The sequence below is a fragment of the Suncus etruscus genome, chromosome 7, assembly GCF_024139225.1.
Source record: "Suncus etruscus isolate mSunEtr1 chromosome 7, mSunEtr1.pri.cur, whole genome shotgun sequence".
NCBI classification, from domain to species: domain Eukaryota; kingdom Metazoa; phylum Chordata; class Mammalia; order Eulipotyphla; family Soricidae; genus Suncus; species Suncus etruscus.
The window spans coordinates 13,432,007-13,453,603 of record NC_064854.1 but is presented as its reverse complement, the minus strand read 5'-3'; the positions used below and the strand labels follow the sequence as shown (position 1 = coordinate 13,453,603).

Sequence of the window (21,597 nt, the reverse complement as noted above, 5' to 3'; positions counted from 1 at the left end):
ACTCTACTGTCCCACTTTCTGTGCTTTTGGCAAGTCATTGTGTGAACATCGGAGAGGAGAATAAGCCTGGGATGCCAGCCACAGGGTCGTTCTGAAAAGCTGCAACAATTTCTGAGCTTCCTTGGGCCTCTGCCTCATGATAGAAGGTTATTGAGAATAAAGTATGAGTTTTAGTACATTAAATGTAGGTTAGCGACAGGTGCTCAAGGACTGCTAGCTGTCTGCATGATTGTTGTGCTGTTCTCTTCAGATTAGTATAATTCATTGGAGAATATCATTAGTGCAAGGCATAGAAATAAGTAACCACATCCATTGGCTGTGAAAGTTTTCAGTTCTTTAACACTGTCAGTCAGGTCTTTCTCACTTTGAGGTTTGCTATTTGAAACATACACCCTCTTCAGTATATTTCCATAATGTCTATCTCCTCACAACTATTCTGCCCATGTAATTGTGCAACAAGTGTATATTTATTGGCAGCCTACTAACCTGATATGCCACTGAATTTAGCAGTTGTGCCAGGAATTTTCCCTTTGTAGAGTTGGTCTTTTGTACTTGTTCTAAGTGTAATCATTTCAGAATGACAAGCCAATGAGACAAAAGGCTGAGCAGAGGCTTTGTAATCTGAAAGTTAGGTAATTTGAAGGCATTGGCCAATGTAGCTGGGTGAAAATTTAGCTTATTGCCTTTGCCAAAGTACATCTGCTTTCTCGCTAAGGAGGGCAGGTATTATCATGGGCAGAAAAGTGCTTTTGTTTCTGATTGTGGGGTTACTTGGAGCATGGTACCTTTACACACCCCTCCCAGCAAACACCGAGCAACCCTGGACACTGATGAGCATGGAAGCATGTTTGAAGACTGGATTAAACTTGGTAAGTGAGATTTGTAATAAATAACAGTTTAATGTTTTAGTGAAATTGTTTTTCCTGGGCCGAAGTGATAGCACATCAGTAGGGCATTTGCCTTGCATGTGGCCAATTCAGGAGGGACCTTGTTTAGATTTCAGGCATCCCATATGGTCCCCTGAGCCAGGAGCAATTTCTGAGTGCATAACCAGGAGTAATCCCTGAGTGTCACAGGGTGTTACCCAAAAAGCATATATATATATTCCTGCTGTCTTGAAAGTTCACTTGTGTGTGTGTGTGTGTGTGTGTGTGTGTGTGTGTGTGTGTGTGTGTGTGTGTATGTGTGCCATGCTTGGTGGCGTTCTGGAGTTACTTCAGGTTCTGCACTCAGAAATCACTTCTGGCAGGCTTAGAGGACCATATGGGATACCAGGAATCAAAACTGGGTAATCTCCGTGCAAGACAATAGCTAACCAGCTATGTTATCTTTTTGGCCCTGAAAAGTTCACTCTTAATGTTGCCAACTGATTTGATAACCATAATTTAAACTTCCCTAAAGCGTACTTGCAGAAAGAGCTTGAAAGTAGTACAGAAATCTTGATTTTCAATACTAAAAGAAAGTGTGGTATCAAGAAAGAAGAAAGTCTCATTGGAACTGTTGTGTCCAGTAGAAAGGCAGAGTAGTAGACTGTTCAGATACTTACCCGGGATCAGGCTACTTAACAGACACATTTCTAAACAGGCTGTCTGGAAAAAAATCAAGGGAGATAGGAAATATATGGTGCCCGGTTCAGGCAGAGCTGCTGATTGGGAAGAGAAAGCCTGGGAGGTACTGGCCATGGGAACACCAATCTCAGACCTTGGCCATAAGGCAATATTGGTGCCCTTGGCCCCCAAAATTCTGCTGTCCTCTCTTCAGGCACATCCCTCAGAATTTGAAAATTCACCCAAAGTACACTGGGAAGTTGGAATCAGTGATTTGTGGTAAAGCAGGTTTAACAGCACAGGCTGTGGAAATAGACCTGGCTGACAAACATTGCAGACTACTCACACTGAAGCGTTTCGGGGAAAACTATATTGCCCAGTTGTCAAGGGATGATCAACTTCTGAAATTCTCTCTCCTACTCCATGAGTTAGACCTAGGATCCCCAGTTTATGACATGGAAAGAACAGGTCTCAGGCTAATGACCAGAGGTACTTTATTCCATTCTAAAAATGCTTATGTAGGGCAACAGATATTGGATTCATGCAGGGTGGCAGGGCCAGGGACATAGCAGAAGGACAACCAGGGAGAAGATAAACATAAACTTTGGACCTTAGGAATGTTTCAGGAGCAACACAGGGAATAAAAGTGAGGTTGATAGGTCATACCCTTAAACAAAGCTCTCTGCAAGGGAGGAGGGAAGGCATGGACTCAAGTCTTTTTTTTTTTTTTTTAACAGTTTCTTTTTTTTTTTTTGTTTTTTTTTTTTTGTTTGTTTTTGGGCCACACCCATTTGACGCTCAGGGGTTACTCCTGGCTATGTGCTCAGAAATCGCCCCTGGCTTGGGGGGACCATATGGGACGCCGGGGGATCGAACCGCGATCCTTCCTTGGCTAGCGCTTGCAAGGCAGGCACCTTACCTCCAGCGCCACCTACCCGGCCCCAAGGACTCAAGTCTTAGTGTAATCACTGATCATGGGGAGAATGTATCCCTCTTTGTGCTGTTCTTCCCCAGCTTTGAAATGATGTCTCTAAAGCTTTCTTTTTTTTTTTAAATAAAATCTTTATTTAAGCACCATGATTAAAAGCATGATTGTAGTTGTTTTTCAGTCATAAATAGAACACCCCACTCCATGAAGTTTTGTTCTCAAGAAGAATTCCCAGAAAAGTTACTCTATAGGGCACCATAGAATAGCTGCTCTATGGGGTTCCATCTATCTGGTAGTTGAGAAAAGCATCACAGGCTTTTCCCCCCCCCAACATTTCCCCTTTTCTGTTTGAAAAATGCAAGAAATTAAGATAGGCTCATTGGCCATGCTCTCTGTATGAACTAGTCTTCCCACAGGCTGCAGGGAAACAGAAACAGTAAAATGAACATAGTAAGTACAGTTGTATCAATACTTCCAATTTTGTGGTAAAGCATTGACACCATGATCCCAGACCAAGGCCCTGCGATACATCTGCTATTCTCTGGGCTGAATTATCACATGGAAATCTGGGAGTTCATCTCTGAACACTGGAACAATCTCATTCTGAAGGGCATGAGGGTCCAGAGCATATTTCCCTGCAATTCTGCAGCCGATATGTGACTTGGTCCATATTGAGGTCATTATAACTTTGGGAGGTGACACAAAAGAGGGAAATATTTCAGTCACAAAAAGGTTCCTTTTTTGTGTTAAGATATTGACCCCTCCTGCATCCAGAATAGTGCTTGATGAAAAGTGTCCAATCTTTGTTCAATGTTGTTAATGATCATGGCCTGGATTGTTCAGATTGTTCAGAGTCATTCTGCAATGTTTTTTAATGAAATTATTCTTCTGAATGAGGTTATAAGAGTCAGTCTTATCATCACATTGGTAGCAGTGACAGCAATTAATTCCAAAACTATCAGGGTATCAAGAGTCTGATGAATCACTAAGAGCATTGGAGTAGGCATGCCACAGCCTCCGTCTCGAGATTTTGTTTTGCAGGGCCATGCTGCCACTCTCGGGTCAGTGTTACTGACAACCATATGAATGACCTAGCTTCTGGTAATTTTATGATGTGATAAGAACTTTACATTGAGAGGGAAGAATTAAGACAGATAAACGAGACACAATAATGACAGGCATGTTGCTTAGAAAGGAGAACAAGGGCATGGATGTTTTCTTTAGTATGATTAGGAAAATTAAGATACACCAGAGACTGGAGGTTCTTAGAAGTTATTCTTTGCTTCTGAAGAAGGTCCTTTTTTTTTTTTTTTTTTGAGGTGATGCTTATGGGTTACTCTTGGCTATGCACACAGAAATCACTCATGGCTTGGGGGACCATATGGGACACCGGGGGATCAAATCGCAGTCTGTCCTAGATTAGAGTGTGCCAGGAAAATGCCCTGTTGCTTGCATCACCACTCTAGCTCAATGAAGGGGGTCCTTTCTGATAAAACAATTATAGATTAAAAAGATCCCAACCAAATTAAGTTTTAATTACTTTATTAAACTCTATGACTACAAGGTTGCTTATAATACAGAACCTACTGTGTTCCTACAGCCATTTAATAGGGTATGACTGATTTTACATCGAATTCTAATGTGAGATTTTATTATCCCTCTATTTGCACAGAAAATGCTTTTTATCCCAAAATATGTATTTGAAATACCCATAAGATAAGGGGTTATTATCCAAAATATACAAGGTATTGAGAAAATTGAACAACAAAAGTATCTAACCCCATCAAAAAATGGGGAGAAGAAATGAACAGACAATTTATCAAAGAAGAAATACAAATGGCCAAAAGGCACATGAAAAAGTACTCCACATCACTAATCATCAGGGAGATGCAAATCAAAAGAACAATGAGGTACCATCTCACACCACAGAGACTAGCACACATCACAAAGAACAAAAACAATCAGTGCTGGCGGGGATGTGGAGAGAAAGGTACTCTCAATCACTGCTGGTAGGAATGTCATCTAGTCCAGCCTTTATAGAAAACAAATGGAGATTCCTCAAAAAACTTGGAATTGGACTCCCATATGGTACAATTATTATGTCCTAGGCACAAAATACCCTAGGAACAAAAAAACACAATACAAAATATGCCTTCTTCATATCTGTATTCATTGCAGTGCTATTTACAATAGCCAGACTCTGGAAACAACCAAAATGCCCTTCAACAGATGAATGGCTAAAGAAACTATGGTACATATACACCATGGTATATTATGCAGCTGTCAGGAGAGGTGAAGTCATGAAATTTTCTTATATGTGGGTATACATGGAATCTGTCATGCTGAGTGAAATGTCAGAGGAAGAGAGATAGACACAGAATAGTCTCACTCATTTAATGGTTTTAAGAAAAATAAAAGACATTATTGTAATAATGTCCAGAGACAATAGAGATGAGGAATGAAAGAACTGGCTCATGATATGAAGCTTACCACAAAGAGTGGTGAGTACAGTTAGAGAAATAACTACACTGACAACTATCATAACAATGTCAATGAGTGAAAGAAGTAGAAAGCCTATCTTGAATACAGGCTGGTGTAGGAAGAGGGAAATGGGGCATTGGTGATGGGAATGCTGCACTGTTGAAAGGGAGAGTTTGTTTTGTTTTGTTTTGTTTTGGTTTGGTTTGGTTTTTGGGCCACACCTGGCAGTGCTGAGGGGTTACTCCTGGCTGTCTGCTCAGAAATAGCTCCTGGCAGGCATGGGGGACCATATGAGACACCGGGATTCGAAACAACCACCTTTGGTCCTGGATCGGCTGCTTGCAAGGCAAACACCACTGTGCTATCTCTCCGGGCCCAAGGGGAGTGTTCTTTATATGACTGATATCCACTACAAACATGTCTGTAATCAAGGTGCTTAAATAAAGATATTATTAAAAACAACAAACAAACAAACAAACATACAAAAGACCAGCCTCAGAGCAACTGAAGCTTAAGTCAATCCAATACAATAAACATTTAGAGTTCTGTAAAGACACACCTGCAACATTAGAATTTTAGGTTCAGTATGTAAATTTTCTTACTTTCACTTTAGTCAACAGAGATTATGTTACTCTGCTAATAGATAGAAATCTATTTACCATTTCTCAGAAGGTTATCCCATTTTACTGGATCTATGCAAACAAGAATATTGCAATGAAGTATTAAATATGTAAAAGGTATTGAGAAAAAATGACTCCATTCTTATCATGTAGATGCAGTTTACCTGTCTAGCATGGGCCATAGAGAAAAAGAAGTACTGTTAAAATCAATACAGTTTAACTGACAGTATTAAAACTATGAGGAAGATTTTGATTTTCCACAATTTTAAGTGTCTAATTTTCTAAGAAAATGTGATCTGAGTCTGTAGTATCTAAGATGCTTTTCCATAGACCCTGCCAAAAAGTTCTAGAACAACACTGCAGATATAATTTTAAGATATCATTATAACAATCTAGACTAACCACAAGTTTCTTCCTTTAGAATACAGGCCTCAAAATTTCTTTTTTTTATTTTAATTTTGACCAAAGTAGATTACAAATCTTTCACAGTACTATTTTATGTACATAGCAACATTGAATCAGGGGCATTCCCACCACCAATGTTGCTCTCCCTCCACCCCTGTTTCCAGGATGCATCCCATATCTCCCTTTATTACCTCCCCGGGCTGCTAGTATAAGTGGTCCCCTCTGTGTCTAGCATATTGTAGATTGGGTATTGATTCTGTTGTTATTGGCTTTTGTTTTGATTTAAGTCTGATCTTTTTTTTTTTTATTTCTACTTAATGTTCATACAACTGTTTGGTCCCGGTACCCTCCACCATTTCCCCCTCAATTTGTGAGGCAGAACAAGATGGTTCACGTTATGTGGTTCTGTTTGAAGGAAAGAAAAAATAAAATAAAGTGGGCAAAAAGCAAACAAGCAAAAAATGGGAAGAGTCCTTCTAGAGACTATAAATATCAATTTAAGAGAAGAAAGGGGAAAAGGAAGAAAGATATAACTACAATACTAAAAAAATTAAACAAAAAATCAAACAAAAAAACTCAAAAAAGACAACAACCACACAATAACCATGGTCCTGAAATAAAAACAAAACAAAGCACAAAAAAAATCCACGGGAAAAAAAACCCACAAACAACAACAATAACAAAACAAAAAATTTAAATTGTGCTTTTCTTTTCTTTTTCTTGCACAGGCACAGTAAATATTGGGAAGATTAGAAAGGGAATTCCCTTGACCTAAGAGATACAGGGTTTCTCCTCTCCATGTGTGAAGTGATGTCTCCAAAGCTTTCTCCTCAAGGAGTAGCTCCAGAGCAATTTCTCTAGGGAGTACCATTTGCCAGGTACTTCAGGAACAAGGGAAATCCAATAGAAATAAATACACATGGTGCAAGAGGCAGCACACATGGCTGAGGAAAACAACAGAAACACAGTACTCATGCCTGTTAATGGAGACAGGGAATGGAGGATTGTCAAATGTCTGTTAGTTCGATGGCTCAGGAACTTATAGGGAGGTATCTCTGGTGCACAGCCTTTGCTAAACAGTTCAGTTGGGGCAAACTCTGGAGTTTGTAGAAGCACAAAGGGTATTTCAAAACTCTATCTTGGTCCTATCAAAGATTGTTCAAGGAAGGAATTACTTCTTTCCCTTTCATCTTCTGGCAGTTCCCTGCTTAGCCCTTTAGAACTACTCAGACTCACTGCTAGAGATTTCTCTTTCTTGTACAGCAGGTAGGTGTGTCAGGTGATCACTGTGGCCTTCCCTGTCTGTGTCCTTGAGCCCCAGAGTGATACATTAAATAAGCTGACTATTGACCCTATTCTCCTACCCAAGTTTACTTTTATTTACACCAGGAAACTTGGTTTTACTTTGGACTTAAGGAAGGAAGGGTTTGTCAAGTGATCGTAACCTATAATCCTGTAGGGAAACTGTTGTGCTACCCCGGACTATGGGGCCTTGTGTATGGTCCAGGCTATTGGGATGTCTCTGATCTGTGCCTATGGATGATTGCCCCAATCTTATGGCTGGTTCTGTTCTTGTCTCTCTACTTAGATGCTATTGGCTGAGCAACTGGGAATCAGTCATTTCATGACCATTAACAATTTCTTTTTGAGCTTTCTGGAGACACCACCCACTTCTGATGAATATCTCACTGTGGTGGATACCACATTCCACAACATCCCTGTCCGTGTCTATGTGCCAAAGCAGAAGTCCAAGACACTCAGAAGAGGCATCTTTTTTATCCATGGAGGTGGTTGGTTTTTCGGGAGTGCTGGTATGTGTCTGTTAAATACTTTTAGTTTAACATTCAATTTATTAGTTGCTTATTTCAACTTATCTCTAAGATATATTTGTTGAACATTATCCCAGATATACACATTTCTGCCACCTGAAAGTGATTTATTTGGAGTTATATTAGATTAGAAGAATTATACTCATCTCCCCTTAAAACAAAATAGTCAATAATAAAATAATGAAAATCTATAGCTAGTTTCAGAAGAGAAATAATTGTTTGAAGTTAGACATTCTTTATGGATTTTGTTCATTGCAATTGCAATGAAGAACAAAAGGAAGTGAGGGTGCAGTGGAGAAAAAATAGAAAAGGATTTGATGACTCCAGATTTTTAATAAACCCAGAAGTGAGGGAAAGAGAAAGTAGATGAGAGCATCATTTTAAAACCTTATACTTATAATAACTAATGTTTATTTTTTGTATATTTACTATAATTCTGTACAGTGTTTAGTATTTGAGATGCATTTTATTCATGAACTTTATATTCTGTGAAGTGTCTCTCTCTTTTATTGTAATTATTTTATGTAAGCACTGTGGTTACAAAATTGTTCATGGTTAAATATCTTTCATAAAATGTATACCACTGTATTTCCCCTCCATCAGTGCCCCAGTTTCCTTTCGATCCACAACCTCCACCTTCTTCGGGGGAAGGCACTTTATTTCTTTTTTCTTTCATTCATTCATTCATTCATTCATTCTTTCTTTCTTTCTCTTTCTTTCTTTGTCTTTCTTTCTTTTTCTTTCTTTCATTCATTTCTTTTTCCTTTCATTCTTTCTTTTTTCTTTCTCTTTCTTTTTTCTTTCTTCCTTCCTTTTTCTTATTTCTTTCTTTCTCCTTTCTTCCTTCTTTCTTCCCTTTCTCTTTCTTTTCTCTTCTTTCTTTCTTTCTCTTTTCTCTTTTTCTTTCTTTCTCTCCTACCTTTTCTTTCCTTCCTTGTTCTTTCTTTCTCTTTTCTTCTCTCCCTTCTTTTTTCTCTCTCCCTTCTCTTTTCTTTCTTTTTCTCTTTCTTTCTCCCTTCTCTCTTTTCTTTCTTTCTTTCTTTTTCTCTTTCTTTCTCCCTTCTCTTTTCTTTCTTTCATTTCTTCCTTCCTTCCTTCTTTCTTTTTTCTTTTTTCTTTTTTCTTCCTTCTTTCTTTTTCTTTCTTTCTTCCTTTCTTTCTTTTTCCTTTCATTCTTTATTTCTTCTTTCTTCTTTCTTTTTCTTTTTTCTTTATTCTTTCTTATTTCTTTCTTTCTTTTTCTTTCTTCCTTCTTTCTTTCCTTTCTCTTTCTTTTCTCTTCTTTCTCTTTTCTTTTTTTCTTTCTTTCTTTCCCTCCTACCTTCTTTCTTTCCTTCCTTTGTTCTTTCTTTCTCTTTTCTTCTCTCTCCCTTCTTTCTTTCTCTTTTCTTCTCTCTCCCTTCTTTCTTTCTTTTCTCTTTCTCCCTTCTCTCTTTTCTTTCTTTCTCCCTTCTCTCTTTCTTTCTTTCCTTCTTTCCTTCTTTCTTTCCTTCTTTCTTTCTTCTTTCTTTTTTCTTTCTTTTTTTCTTTCTTTCTTTCTTTCTTTCTTTCTTTCTTTCTTTCTCTCTCCACCTTTTTTCTTTCTTTCTCTCTTCTCTCTTCTTTCTTTCTTTCTTTTTCTCCTTTTTAATATTGTAGTTTGCACTATTGCTAATGAAGGGTACCATGCATATCATTTTATGCTCTTCTTGTCTAGACTGATGAGTTACAACTCTCATGGTCATAGTGGCCATTCTTTACCCTAACTGCACACTCTTTTTGGTTATTTTCCTACCATGGACTGATTCTCCTGGACCTCATCTCTATAATCTCTGGATATTATTATGATACTACTTATTTTTCTTATATCTCACAAATGAGGGAGATTATTCTATTATTGTTTCTATTAGTATTTTATTATTCTCCATCTTCCTCATTTCACTCATAATAATCTCCATATCCATTCATATATAAGCAAATTTCATGACTTCATTTTTCAAAACAGCTGCATCTACATATGTACCACAATTTCTTTAACCACTCATCGGTTCTTGAACACTTGGGATGTTTCCAGATTCTGGCTATTGGAAATAGTGCTGCAATAAACAGAGGTATTTAGAGGGCTTTGCTGCATGATGTTTTGAAGTTTCTAGGGTCAATCTCTAGGAGGAACATTGTTGGGAGCTCATATAGGAGTTCAATTTCTACTATTTTGAGGATTATTCATATTGTTTTCTTAAAAGGATGAATCAGTCTATATTCCCACCAGCAGTGAATAAGATTTCCTTTCTTCCCATATCCATACCACCACTGGTTACTCTTTTGCTTGGTGATACGTGCCTATGATAAGGTGTGAGATGATATCTCATTGCTGTATTGATTTGCATCTCCCTGATGATTAGTTATATGGAGATTTATTTTTTATATGCCTTTTGGCAATCTGTATTTCTTCTTTCTGTTATTCATTTTATTTTGGGCCACACCCAGTAATGCTCAGGGATTACTCCTGGCTATGTGCCCCAAAATCGCTCCTGGCTTGGGGGACCATTGGGGATGCTGGGGGATCAAACCATCCATACTGGGTTAGCCATGTACAAGGCAAATGCCTTACTGCTGCACTATCACTCTAGCCCATGTATTTATTTTTTGAGGGGATGTCTGTTCATTTCTTTTCCCCATTTTTTTTTGATGTGGTTAGACATTTATTTGTTGCCAATTTTTTTGTTTTTTGGATTTGGGGCCACACCAGGTCACACTCAGAAATCACTCCTGGTTTGGGGGGTCCATATGGGACACCAGAGGATCAAACTGCAATCCAGCCTAGGCTAGCGTGAGTAAGGCAGATGCCTTACTGCTTGCACCAACATTCGAGCCCCATATTTGTTGCTAAGTTTTATCAATACTTGTATATCCAAGATACTAACCTCTTATCTGATGAGTATTTGGTGAATAGTTTCTCCCATTCTATGGGAATCTTTGTATAGTAGTCACTGATTTTTTGGAGATGCAGAAGCTTCCCAGTTTATATAATCCCATTTGTTTATATTTGCCTCCATTACCTTGATCTGTGAAGTTTAGATGCTTGATCCTTGAGGATGTTTGGCATTTAAATTTCTTTATTCCCATGCATTTAGCTTCTCTAGGTTTTCTGTCTGTCTGCAGTAGGCTTGTCATGTTTCCTTGACAAAGGTTCAGATAGTAGTTGTGGTAACCTGGAAGGGTACTGGGATCTATCCTAGATGTAAAGGATCAACCTATGTCTTTAAAAGGGCAATGGTGCCCTTGTACAATGCAAGTGCAAGTTGTCTCACATGATCTCATCTCTCCTTTGTAATGAGGTTATGTTTCCAGAACAAAATCTGGCTGTGCAGCAGCTTAGCCAGTACCACACACACACACACACACACACACACACACACACACACACACAAAAACACAGTTTCCTTCAAAGATCTTTCCACTAAGCCTTTGCATGCTTGCTACAGCTGAGGAAGCAGTTAATAGCATTAGCATTCTCAAACAAAGTGTAATTTTTTGGTGCTTTCTCTTTCCATGTGGGAGGGAAAAACAGCACATATGCCTTCATATAAACTTAAAGGTGCTTTTTACTGTACAGGGTATCAGCATACCCTGCACCAGACTCTGTGTTTTTGACATTGGGACTTCTGTAAGAGTGCAAGGTGTGCCTATTTGTCCTCTACTCCTGCTGTGACCTTTTTGTGAACCTCACACCCTGACATGTCACTGAAAGTCTTGTAAGTGTCTTCTGTGGTCATGGGAGACCTGACACTATCTCAGCAGCAGACTGTGTCATTCTCATCTTGACACTGGTCAGGATCAGAAAACAGAAGCCTTCTCTCCTGCCTGAAACATGATCTGGCCAGTCAGGTTGTTTCACTCCTCTAACATGGCATGTTGCTGCTCTAATTTCTGGGTCCATCCTCACTCTTATGTCCAATGATCTAATTTCCCATTGTTTCATGTTCTGTTTATGCCTGTTTTCCAAACATCTCACACCTGCTAAGTAAAGGGAGGCAAGGCTTATTTGGAGAATGAAACTGGTCAGAATTGTGCATGAGCTATAAAATGATATATAAGTGCCCTAGGCATTGTATTTCTTAATCATATGCAACCAGGTCTGAAGAAGCAGAGCAGAGATGAAGAAATAATACTAAGCTAGTCAAGAAAGGATAATTATGGCATCTGTGGCCTTTAGCCTAGTGCTTTCTTTCTCAGCTAAGAAAAAGAAAATAAGATCTCTTTTTTCTTTATTAAAACCAGCTCCACATACCAGAGGGGACAGGTTGAAAGAGACAAAAGTACTATCCAGTGAACTTTTACATATCAAAGGAAGAGGTTTTAGGAAGGAGGAAGTTGGGGGAACAACTTTGTGGTTGGTAGCTGGGTTTCATCTTACATTTCCACCCTTTCTGTTTAAAACAAAAGAAAAAGAACCCTTCAACCCAAGAATCAAACTTAGTCATAAATCTAATTCAAATAAACACAAGCTCACAAAACCAGAATGCTGTAACTCAGTTAAGAAGCCACAGAATTAACATTTCAACAGTTGTTGGCTCTATAACTGTTTGGGCACCATTATATATAATTAAACCTCAGGTTCTAATTCCACGTCAGCACACTAGAGAGACATGAATTTGTAAGCAAATGACAATTTGGAAATAATCCTCATATACAGGAGAGAGAAACAGATTCAGGAATTCCAATACAGAAACCTTCAGCCCTAACAAGCAGCAAGCTCCATGGAAGTTTGGAAATGCAAAAGAGCATATTCCTAAAAATTGAATATTTATTCTGAAGGAAGAGATCACACCCAGACGTGGGATTGATTAGCTCTAAACATAAATCCAAAATGCAACATTCAAAGATGTTTACAACCAATGAGTAACAAGGCATATACTGAATAGGATGGGATCATATTAATACCATAATCCAATTAATCTCACAATGGGTCACTGTGGTTTCGGACAAAAGATTGGAATGTAAGGGTACCGTGGAGAAGTAGATTCTGCAGGATCCTACTTAGGTTCTGGAGCCAGGAAGTCCTCCTTTGTTGAAGGAGATTCATGCACTTGCTCACAGTCTGACTTCTGTTTGTTTCATTTCAGCATTTTCTGACTTTGACAATCTCTCAAGACAGACTGCACACAGACTGGACGCTGTGGTCATTTCCACCAAGTAAGAACTCTGACCCCAGTATTTTGGTGCCTTCAGTGGGTGCCACTATCATTCCTGAGTATAGGTACTGCCAGTGATATTTAGGGAGTGAGAGTAGAGAACACGAGTTTGCTGATAACCCAGCTGAGTTAGAGAGGGAAGAGTTGCTCATGGGGATGGGGTGGGGGTGGGGCTTAGGAGCTATGAGAATTAATTTAGGATGTGTCTCACCAATCATAGGCTCTGCCACTTCCACACTATAGAGCACACAACTGGGTCAGTTCTGGAAACCAGGTCCACTGCCCCAACCTAGAGTTGAGTTAAGGAAATTGCTTTGTGACCATTGCATGCTTTCTCCTTCAGCTTCCTCATATATAAACTGAAATCAGAGAAGTCATAGAAGTCTAAATATTGTTGTTTTGAGGATCACATAATAAAGCATAATTACAGCTTTCGTACTGTATATTCCATGGTATATATCTTCATTGAAAGCAATTACTAAGTAGCATGAGAGCATGTATATAATCTATGTCAAAAATCCTAAGTCAATAATCAACAAAAGAAACAACACAACTGTGAATAAATAAAAACTATAAACTTATTCTTGATGCTTTACTACAATCATCATTTGATTATGCTGGAACAAAATATCATTAACTACTGAATACAGTAAAGTTATAGAAATGGCACATATGAGTGAAGTTTAGTTTTACAAAATTAACTTCTTCTTTAGCCTTAAGTTTAATTCAAGGTTTATATTCAAGACTTATAGAAGTGGCAATTATGAGTGAAGTTTAGTTTGGCAAAATTATCTTCTGCTTTAGCCTTAAGTCCAATTCAAGGGTTATATTCAAGCCTTTAATTGTATAAAATTGACATTTTTAAAACTTTCATACCCAGAAATATGAAGGCATAATATGCAGAGACAGCTGTAGTCTGTCTCTGGGGCTAAATATCCCTAAATATCAAATATTATGAAGTAAAGTTGACTTTTTACTTTAGCATCAGAATTGCGTGCCTCCATACACAAGTTGAAAGTTGAAAGGGACAGTGTAAATCTGGACAACATGCCTTGACTTCTCTCAAGTGTGGCACGTGGGGATCAGCCAACATAAGAACTGATAGGCAACAAAATGAACTTGTGGACCATCAAACTCTCAGAGGTCAGAGGGAGGAGGGCAGTGAGCTAGTGACACAGGGTGTTGATGCTTTGGACACCGACATGGCTCTTCTGTGGTGCTCCAAGATCTTTATTTGCTGTTCAAACTACGTGTCTCAATGTAAATTGTGCCTCATAGCGACCCTGAGAAACAGTTGGCATAAAGAACATTGTCATTCTGTCCACAGCTACCGGCTAGTACCGCAGCATCACTTTCCGGCTCAGTTTGAAGATGTTTATAACTCACTAAGGTGGTTCTTGAGTCAAGATGTTCTTCAGGAATATGGCGTGGACCCTAAAAGAATTGGGGTGTCTGGAGACAGTGCCGGAGCGAATTTAGCAACTGCAGTGGTTCAGCAGGTAAAGCACAGAGACATTGTTCACTCTTTAAAACATTCAACAGTTAAAGGTCACTATTTAAACAAAATACTACTGGGAAAATGCCATTAGGTGTATATATGTTATTTGCATTATAGAGACATAATATCGATATCAGATAATATATATAGATATACTTCTTTACTTTATATTCTCTTTTATTTTGTTTTTGGGCCACACCCAGCGGTACTCAGGGGTTACTCCTGACTCTGCACTCTGAAATTGCTCCTGGCAGGCTTGGGCAACCATATTGGATGCCAGGGATCAAACTAGTTCTTTTTCGGGTCAGCTGCATGCAAGGCAAATGCCATACTTCTGTGCTTTTATTCCATCCCATTTCATTTTATTTCATATCCTCTTTATTAAAAGGAGATTTCTTTCCATTAATTTAAACATAGTTAATATGGTCAGCTAAGGATCTTCAGGCTTCCTTATATTGGGGGATATGTGTGCGAAATCCAGTCACCACCACTGGGAGATTCAGTGTGAAGCAGTTGCTGCTTCCAGGTGTTGAGATTTGAGGTGCTGGCATGTTTCTCAGTGGAGAGCACAAATGTGTAACTTTGTCACCAAATTAGAGAAGCCAGTCTTAGAAATAAGTTCCTCCTAGCAGGGATGACCACTTTCAGATAGATATAAATTATAGCACTGCTCTATAGGAGTTAGCTAAATATGCACACCTGTTAGCTCTCAGGTTAATTTATACATAACTCTAGTTAGCCTGCTGAATTTCTGGTTAAGAAAAAAAGCCTTATAGGACTGAAGCGATAGCACAGCAGTAGGGTGATTGCCTTGCACACAGCCAATTCAGGAAGAACAGTAGTTCAAATCCCAGCATCCCATATGGTTCTCCGTGCCTGCCAGGAGCCATTTCTGAGCACAGAGCCAGAAGTGACCTCTGAGCACCACCGGATGTGAACCAAAAACAAACCAAACAAACAAAAGTGATGGTTCGGGCTGAAGTGTTTGTATTGATGGATTCTGCTTATCTTCAGCTTTACTTGATCCACAAGTATCGCAGAGTAGCTGAGCATGGTCCACCTACAAAAACAAGAAAAACAAAAACCAATTAAAATACTAGTGATCTGACCTAAGAAATAATCATGTACTTGTGGCTCAAAAGTCATGTTTCAACAAGAAAAACTGTCACACATATTTTCAAATGAATATTTTCTATTTAATAACTTACTAAGGCTACAATTAAATATATTGTGTAGATAAAAGAAAGACTTGTTGGTTATTTAGGTAGTGTTAAGCAGGCATAGACAGAGTGTTGAAAACTACCAAATTCTCTGATTTCTGTTCTGATTTCTGTCTTTGTCTGATTCTGTCTTCACGGCAAATCGGGCTGATTTTTCAATTTACATGCATCTCTGATTTTTGTTTGTTTTTGTTTCTTTTGCGGGGGCATACCAGCTGCTCTCAGTAGTTAATCCTGGCTCTGCTCTCAAATATCACTCTTGAATCAGGGGATCATGTGGAATGAAGGAATCAAATCTTGACTGTCCTGGGTCAGACTACAGGCAAGGCAAATTCCCTACCACTGTGCTAGCACTTCAGCCCCTAACCTGCATTTCTGAGTGAAAACAGCTTTTGAAATATTTGAACAATTATTTTACATTGTTTTCAGCTCCAACATGATCAAGATGTCAAGGTCAAAGTCAAGGTCCAGGCTTTGATAGTTCCTGCCCTTCAGACTCTGGATTTCGACTTACCATCCTACCGTGAAAATGCACACTATCCAGTTCTGAACCGCTGGCTCATGGTCAGGGTCTGGAGTGAATATTTTACTACCGACAGATCCTTGGAGAAAGCCATGTCTATCAACCAGCACGTACCTGTGCATTCAGCTCACCTCCTCCAGTTTGTTAATTGGAGCTCCCTGCTGCCTGAGCGCTTTCGGAAAGGACACATTCATAAGAAGCCGACGTTTGGCAGTTCTGCACTGGCAAACAAGTATCCAGGGTTCCTGGATGTTCGTGCAGCCCCACTGTTGGCCAACGATACACAGCTGAGTGACTTACCCCAGACCTATGTGCTCACCTGTCAACATGATATCCTAAGAGATGATGGGGTCATGTACGTCACCCGCCTTCGGAATGCTGGGGTCCCAGTGACTCATGACCACATTGAAAATGGGTTTCATGGATTTATTTCCGATAGACTAAAGGTTGGAGCTAGAATACAAAACCAGTACATCAATTGGCTAAGTGAAAATCTTTAGCAAGGGCCCGGAGAGCTAGCAGAGCAGTGTTTGCCTTGCATGTAGCTGATCCAGGTCCCATATGGTCCCCCGTGCCTGCCAGGAGCTATTTCTGAGCAGATAGCCAGGAGTAACCCCTGAACACCGCCAGGTGTGGTCCAAAAACCAAAAAAAAAAAAAAAAAGGAAAAGAAAGAAATAAAAGGGGCTGGTGAGGTGGCGCTAGAGGTAAGGTGTCTGCCTTGCAAGTGCTAGCCAAGGAAGGACCGTGGTTCAATCCCCTGGCATCCCGTATGGCCCCCTCAAGCCAGGGGCAATTTCTGAGTGCTTAGCCAGGAGTAACCCCTGAGCATCAAATGGGTGTGCCCCGAGAAACCAAAAAAAAAATCTTTAGCAAGAATCTGAGCAGTTTCAATTCAAACATTGAAATTGATGTTTGAATATTTGAGACATTAATAGGAATCAAATAATTGGTTCTCGAGGTGATGTTTCGCCTGTAGTCTCACTCAGGTCTCTAGACCTGATCCTTTGCCTTACTTGCTTACACATCTGCTTCTATACTTTTCTGAAAATACTGCCCATGTCTTAGGTCTCTAACTTCCAGGCCTAATTTGGAGGTTGCCTATATAGCCTCACAGTTCCTGAGAAAAATGATCTGAAGCTAATCTAATTAGAGAGCTCCAAGGCCCTTCTCAAAGTCTACATCTTTCTAGTATGTCCATCATTGACTTTTCAGTGTATCTATCTGTCTCTCAATGGATTCACTTGTGAGGGCCCAGAATCTTGGCACTATAGGGAATAAAATCCTTGATCTTGACACAAACCCAGGCCTAGAGGAGGGAAACAGTTTTGCCTAATCCTAGTCCCTCTGCCTTCCAAAAATCCCATTGCTCAGTTTCTTTCATAGAGCTCAAATATGAGGACACAGTCCCAGTCATGACATCGAATGAGGGAACAAACTATGCAGACTCTGATTCTGTGAGGACGAATTAGCCTTTACCAGGACTAATGAGGCAACATGATTGCAATGGTGCTGCTCATTTGACCAGAGCACAAGTCTGTGCTGGAGATAGCCAATGATCACTCCTGTCTCTGACACCCAGACTACCACCAGCAGCAACAACAGCATTCATCTAAGGTTTGCAAAATCACAAAATTTTCCATGTCTTAGCTCCCAGAACTGTGCACCATTGATGTTCATAGTAGCCTTGTTTCATAAGAGACTTGTTTGACCTAAGCACATAAATCCCACCTGTGAATAATTTCACACACCATAAACCCAAGGGGAAAGGGAAGAGGGTCTGCTATAGAACAAAATCCAAACCAAACTGGAAAGAGATAAAACACAAGTCTGGGGAACTTTCCTCTATGTAGAGTTCGAGTAAAAGCAGGCTTGGACTGAAATATTTATTGGGAAGATAGGAACACCCCCACTGGTGAAAAATACTTAAAGTGATGAGCCTATGTAAAATTTGTTCCCATTCAAGTGGGTTTTGACATGTAAAAGAGGTGATATGACACAAGATTTTAGGGTGAAGGTTGGTTAATCCAACACCCTACAGAAGTAATTTTCTTTCAAGTAAGACCATAAAGGAGAGCAGACAGACAACCCCCAAGAGGCCTATTTCCTGCAGGCCTGATCAGCTGTATTTCTTGTAGGAAAGAAGCAGACTTTTAGGGTCAGTATTCCAGGGCATGGACATACACAGGTAATCATGATGGGTAATCACTGTGATATAAGTTCCTGATTTGTGATGGGGCTGCTTTTCTTTTTCCTTCAGTCTCCTCTCCATCATTGTTTCTTTTAAACCCTAATCCACCAATATGTGATCCTGTCTGCCCCAGAATGGTACAAGCACGTAATCTGTGAAGATAATAACTTAAATAGGGGTACATGTCAAGACCAGAAAATCTTAATAAAGATATATAAATGAGATGACAGAAAGAATCTTAATGGGTTTTTCAGAATTCCTGCCTGAAGTTAGAATAGAGCAATGATAAATGAGTCCTGCACCCACAAACCTTAAGTCCAAGGATGCAACTACAAAGTGAAATAGGATGATAACCTCCAATATTCCACTTACAATGGGATCCTCGGGCCTTGAGTCACCAGAACTGGCTGTCACCCACCACCTATCGCAATCCTCACTGTCTCGGGCAGTGGCTCCCCCACTGCAAGCTCCCCATGAAGCTCCTATACCCAACTCAGCCCTTTTCATAGCTTTTCCCACCCTCTGAGCTTTCTAACCTGCTCCCTGGAGCACTGGAGTGCCCTGAGCTGTGCCTTGATGGTGCTAGGAAACAAGCATGCAGACTCGCAGGAGAGATGCTCCAATCTAAGAAGAGAGAACCTTAACTCAGAGGAAAGGGAGAATGAGATAGGGTTTCAAAGGCTTGATATTGCTCCATACTCCAAAAAAGTGTATAGCTAGAAGAAAAAAATCAATCTGATAGTTATTTAATACCATTTCCAAAGTTGAAGCATGTTTTCTTTCTAGCTCTAAAATTACAATACAATCTTTTAAAAACATTTATTCAATTTTGTCTTTAATGAGACAATTACCAAGATAATTAAAGAGAGGTGAGAAAAATAGAACAGGAATAAGGTCCTTGCTTTGAAAGCTGCTGATTTGGCTTTTATCCCCAGGAACTCATCATTCTCCTAGAGCCCTACTGAGAGCACAAAGCAAGGATTTGGTCCTGAATACAGCCAGGAGAGACCAAATACCCCACTCCAGAAAAAAATAACCAAATAAAATAAAATATTACATTCCTTTATTTATTTAATTTATTTAAAGAAAATGCATTACATAGTTGACATAATTGGTAATGATACATTTGTTTTAGGAAGACCAAAAGCAACCTGATTTAAAAAAAATAGAAAATTAAAAGAAAAACTAAAGAGATGGAAGAGAAAGGAAAGAATATTTTTGAAAATTATTGAATCACAATGAATTCATTGAAACACCAGCAGGAAGTTTAATAAGCTCTTCTCTAAAAAAGAAAAAACAACAAAAAACAGAAAAAGACAAGAGTTAAAAAAAATACAGTAATAATGGTGTGAGAGTGGCAGTTGTTGCTGTTTGCAACATATGGGAAATATGTTGCAAAATATGGGAAAAATGGGTGTGGAGAAGCCTGCTGCAACCAACATTTTAGAGGAAAAGCTTTTAGTTTTTTCCCATTGAGTATAATGTTTGTCATAACTTTGTGATAAATGGCCTTGCTTATATTGAGAAAGTTTCTTCTATTCCCATCTTGAGAGTTTTTATCATGCACTAGTGCTGGACATGGTCAAATGCTTTCTGTGCATCTACTGATATGTTCATAAAATTTTTCCTTTTCCTTTTATTGATATGGTGTATTATATAGATTGACTTGCGTATGTTAAATCATCCTTGTATCTATGGAATCAATCCTATTTGGTCTTGCGGTATGACCTTAATAAGCTGTTGGATTCTATTTGCTAGCAGTGTGCTGAGGATTTTTACATCTGTATTCACCAAGGATATTGTCCTCTCATTCTGTTTTATCTAGTGTTTTTCTGCTTTTGGTATCAGGGTGATGTTAGCTTAATGAAATCTATTTGGGAGTGTTTCTATTTCTTCAATTTTCTGGAAAAGCTTGAATAGTACTGGCAATAGGTCCACATTAATATTTGAAAGAATTCAAGAGTGAATCCACCTGAGCATTTCTTTTTTTTTTGGGGGGGGGGGAGGAAGCCTTTTGATTGCCATTTAAATTTTCTCAATAATGATATGTCTATTCAGATTTTCCAGATAATCTTGGTTCAACAATGAAAGTTAATAAGATTCTATGAACATGCCCCATTTGGGAGGTCAAATATAGATCATTCCTCACGCCACAATTCTGAGGGAAAGGGAAAACAGGTCTGGAGCAGAGTTACTGCAAGAAATAATCCAAACCAGGCTGGAAAGAGATAAAACACAGGTCAGGAGATCTTTCTTCCACTTGGGGCAAGAAACAGAAGCTCACAGGGACCAAATATTTATTGGGAAGACAGGACCACTCCCATAGGTGAAAAATAGGTTGGGTTGAAGAGCCTACCTAGACATTCTTCCCTCCCAGGTTGGTTTTTGATACCTATAACTGAAAGCCATAATGATTGAGGGTGAAGTCTGTTATGACATAATGGTTTAGGGTAAAAGCTGATTCATCCAACAGGAGTCTAAGAATTTATCTATTTCTTTTATATTCTCTGGTTTTTTGGCATAAATGTTCTTAAAGTAATTTTTACTTTCCCATTTAATTTCTTTAATGACCTCCACTTTTTATTTTTGATTTTGTTTAAGTTTCTCTCTTTGTGAGTCTTGCTAATATACTATTGATATTACTTATTTTTTAAAAGAACCAACTCAACTCTTAATTTCATTGATCTTTTGTGTTGTTTTTTGGGTTCCCAATTCATTAAATTCTGCTCTATATTGTATTATTTTCATCCACCTGCCTACTTTTGGTTCATTTGTTGGGTCCATTTTAAATTTTATAGCTATGGAATTAAGTTACTTATATAGGCCCTTTCTTACTTCTAATGAATTTATACAAAACAATAATTTTTCCTTTTAATACTGATTTTTCTGTGTTCCAAAAATTCTCATAAGTTATATATACATTCTTATTCATTTCCAGGCATTTTTTGAATTTCTATTCGATATTGTCTGTGTCCCATTTGTGTTTCAGCAGTGAGCTATCTAATTTCCAGGTGATAAAGTTTTTCTCTGTGTTTGATTTTAATTTACTTCTAATTTCAGTGCATCATGATCTGAGAAGATAATTGATACAATTTCTATCCTCTTGATTTTAGGGCATTATGTTTTATGGTCGTGAGTCTGCTCTATCTTTGAGCATGCCCCAGGTAGATTGGAGGAAAATG

At 38.8% G+C, this 21,597-nt stretch overlaps 2 protein-coding genes and 1 long non-coding RNA gene across 6 annotated transcripts in view; 2 read left to right on the top strand and 1 right to left on the bottom strand.

The window, feature by feature from the left end:
* LOC126013249 (arylacetamide deacetylase-like) overlaps positions 1 to 21,597 on the top strand; it is a 184,390-nt gene that overhangs the window by 129,935 nt on the left and 32,858 nt on the right. The gene's annotated exons all lie outside the window — the stretch shown is intronic.
* LOC126013276 (uncharacterized) overlaps positions 1 to 21,597 on the bottom strand; it is a 234,190-nt gene that overhangs the window by 180,120 nt on the left and 32,473 nt on the right. Inside the window, exon 1 of one of the 2 annotated variants that reach the window (XR_007497517.1) lies at positions 16,590 to 16,612. The exons of the other annotated variant lie outside the window; for it this stretch is intronic. This is a non-coding gene — a long non-coding RNA (uncharacterized LOC126013276). Of the gene's footprint in view, positions 1 to 16,589; positions 16,613 to 21,597 lie in introns of those variants that run through there. 2 annotated transcript variants of the gene reach the window in all.
* LOC126013271 (arylacetamide deacetylase-like) lies at positions 706 to 16,725 on the top strand. The gene is made up of 5 exons (XM_049776293.1): positions 706 to 869; positions 7,570 to 7,792; positions 12,916 to 12,985; positions 14,312 to 14,483; positions 16,132 to 16,725. Exons 1-5 carry the CDS (start codon positions 732 to 734, stop codon positions 16,723 to 16,725), a joined length of 1,197 nt encoding a protein of 398 aa, XP_049632250.1. The 5' UTR covers positions 706 to 731.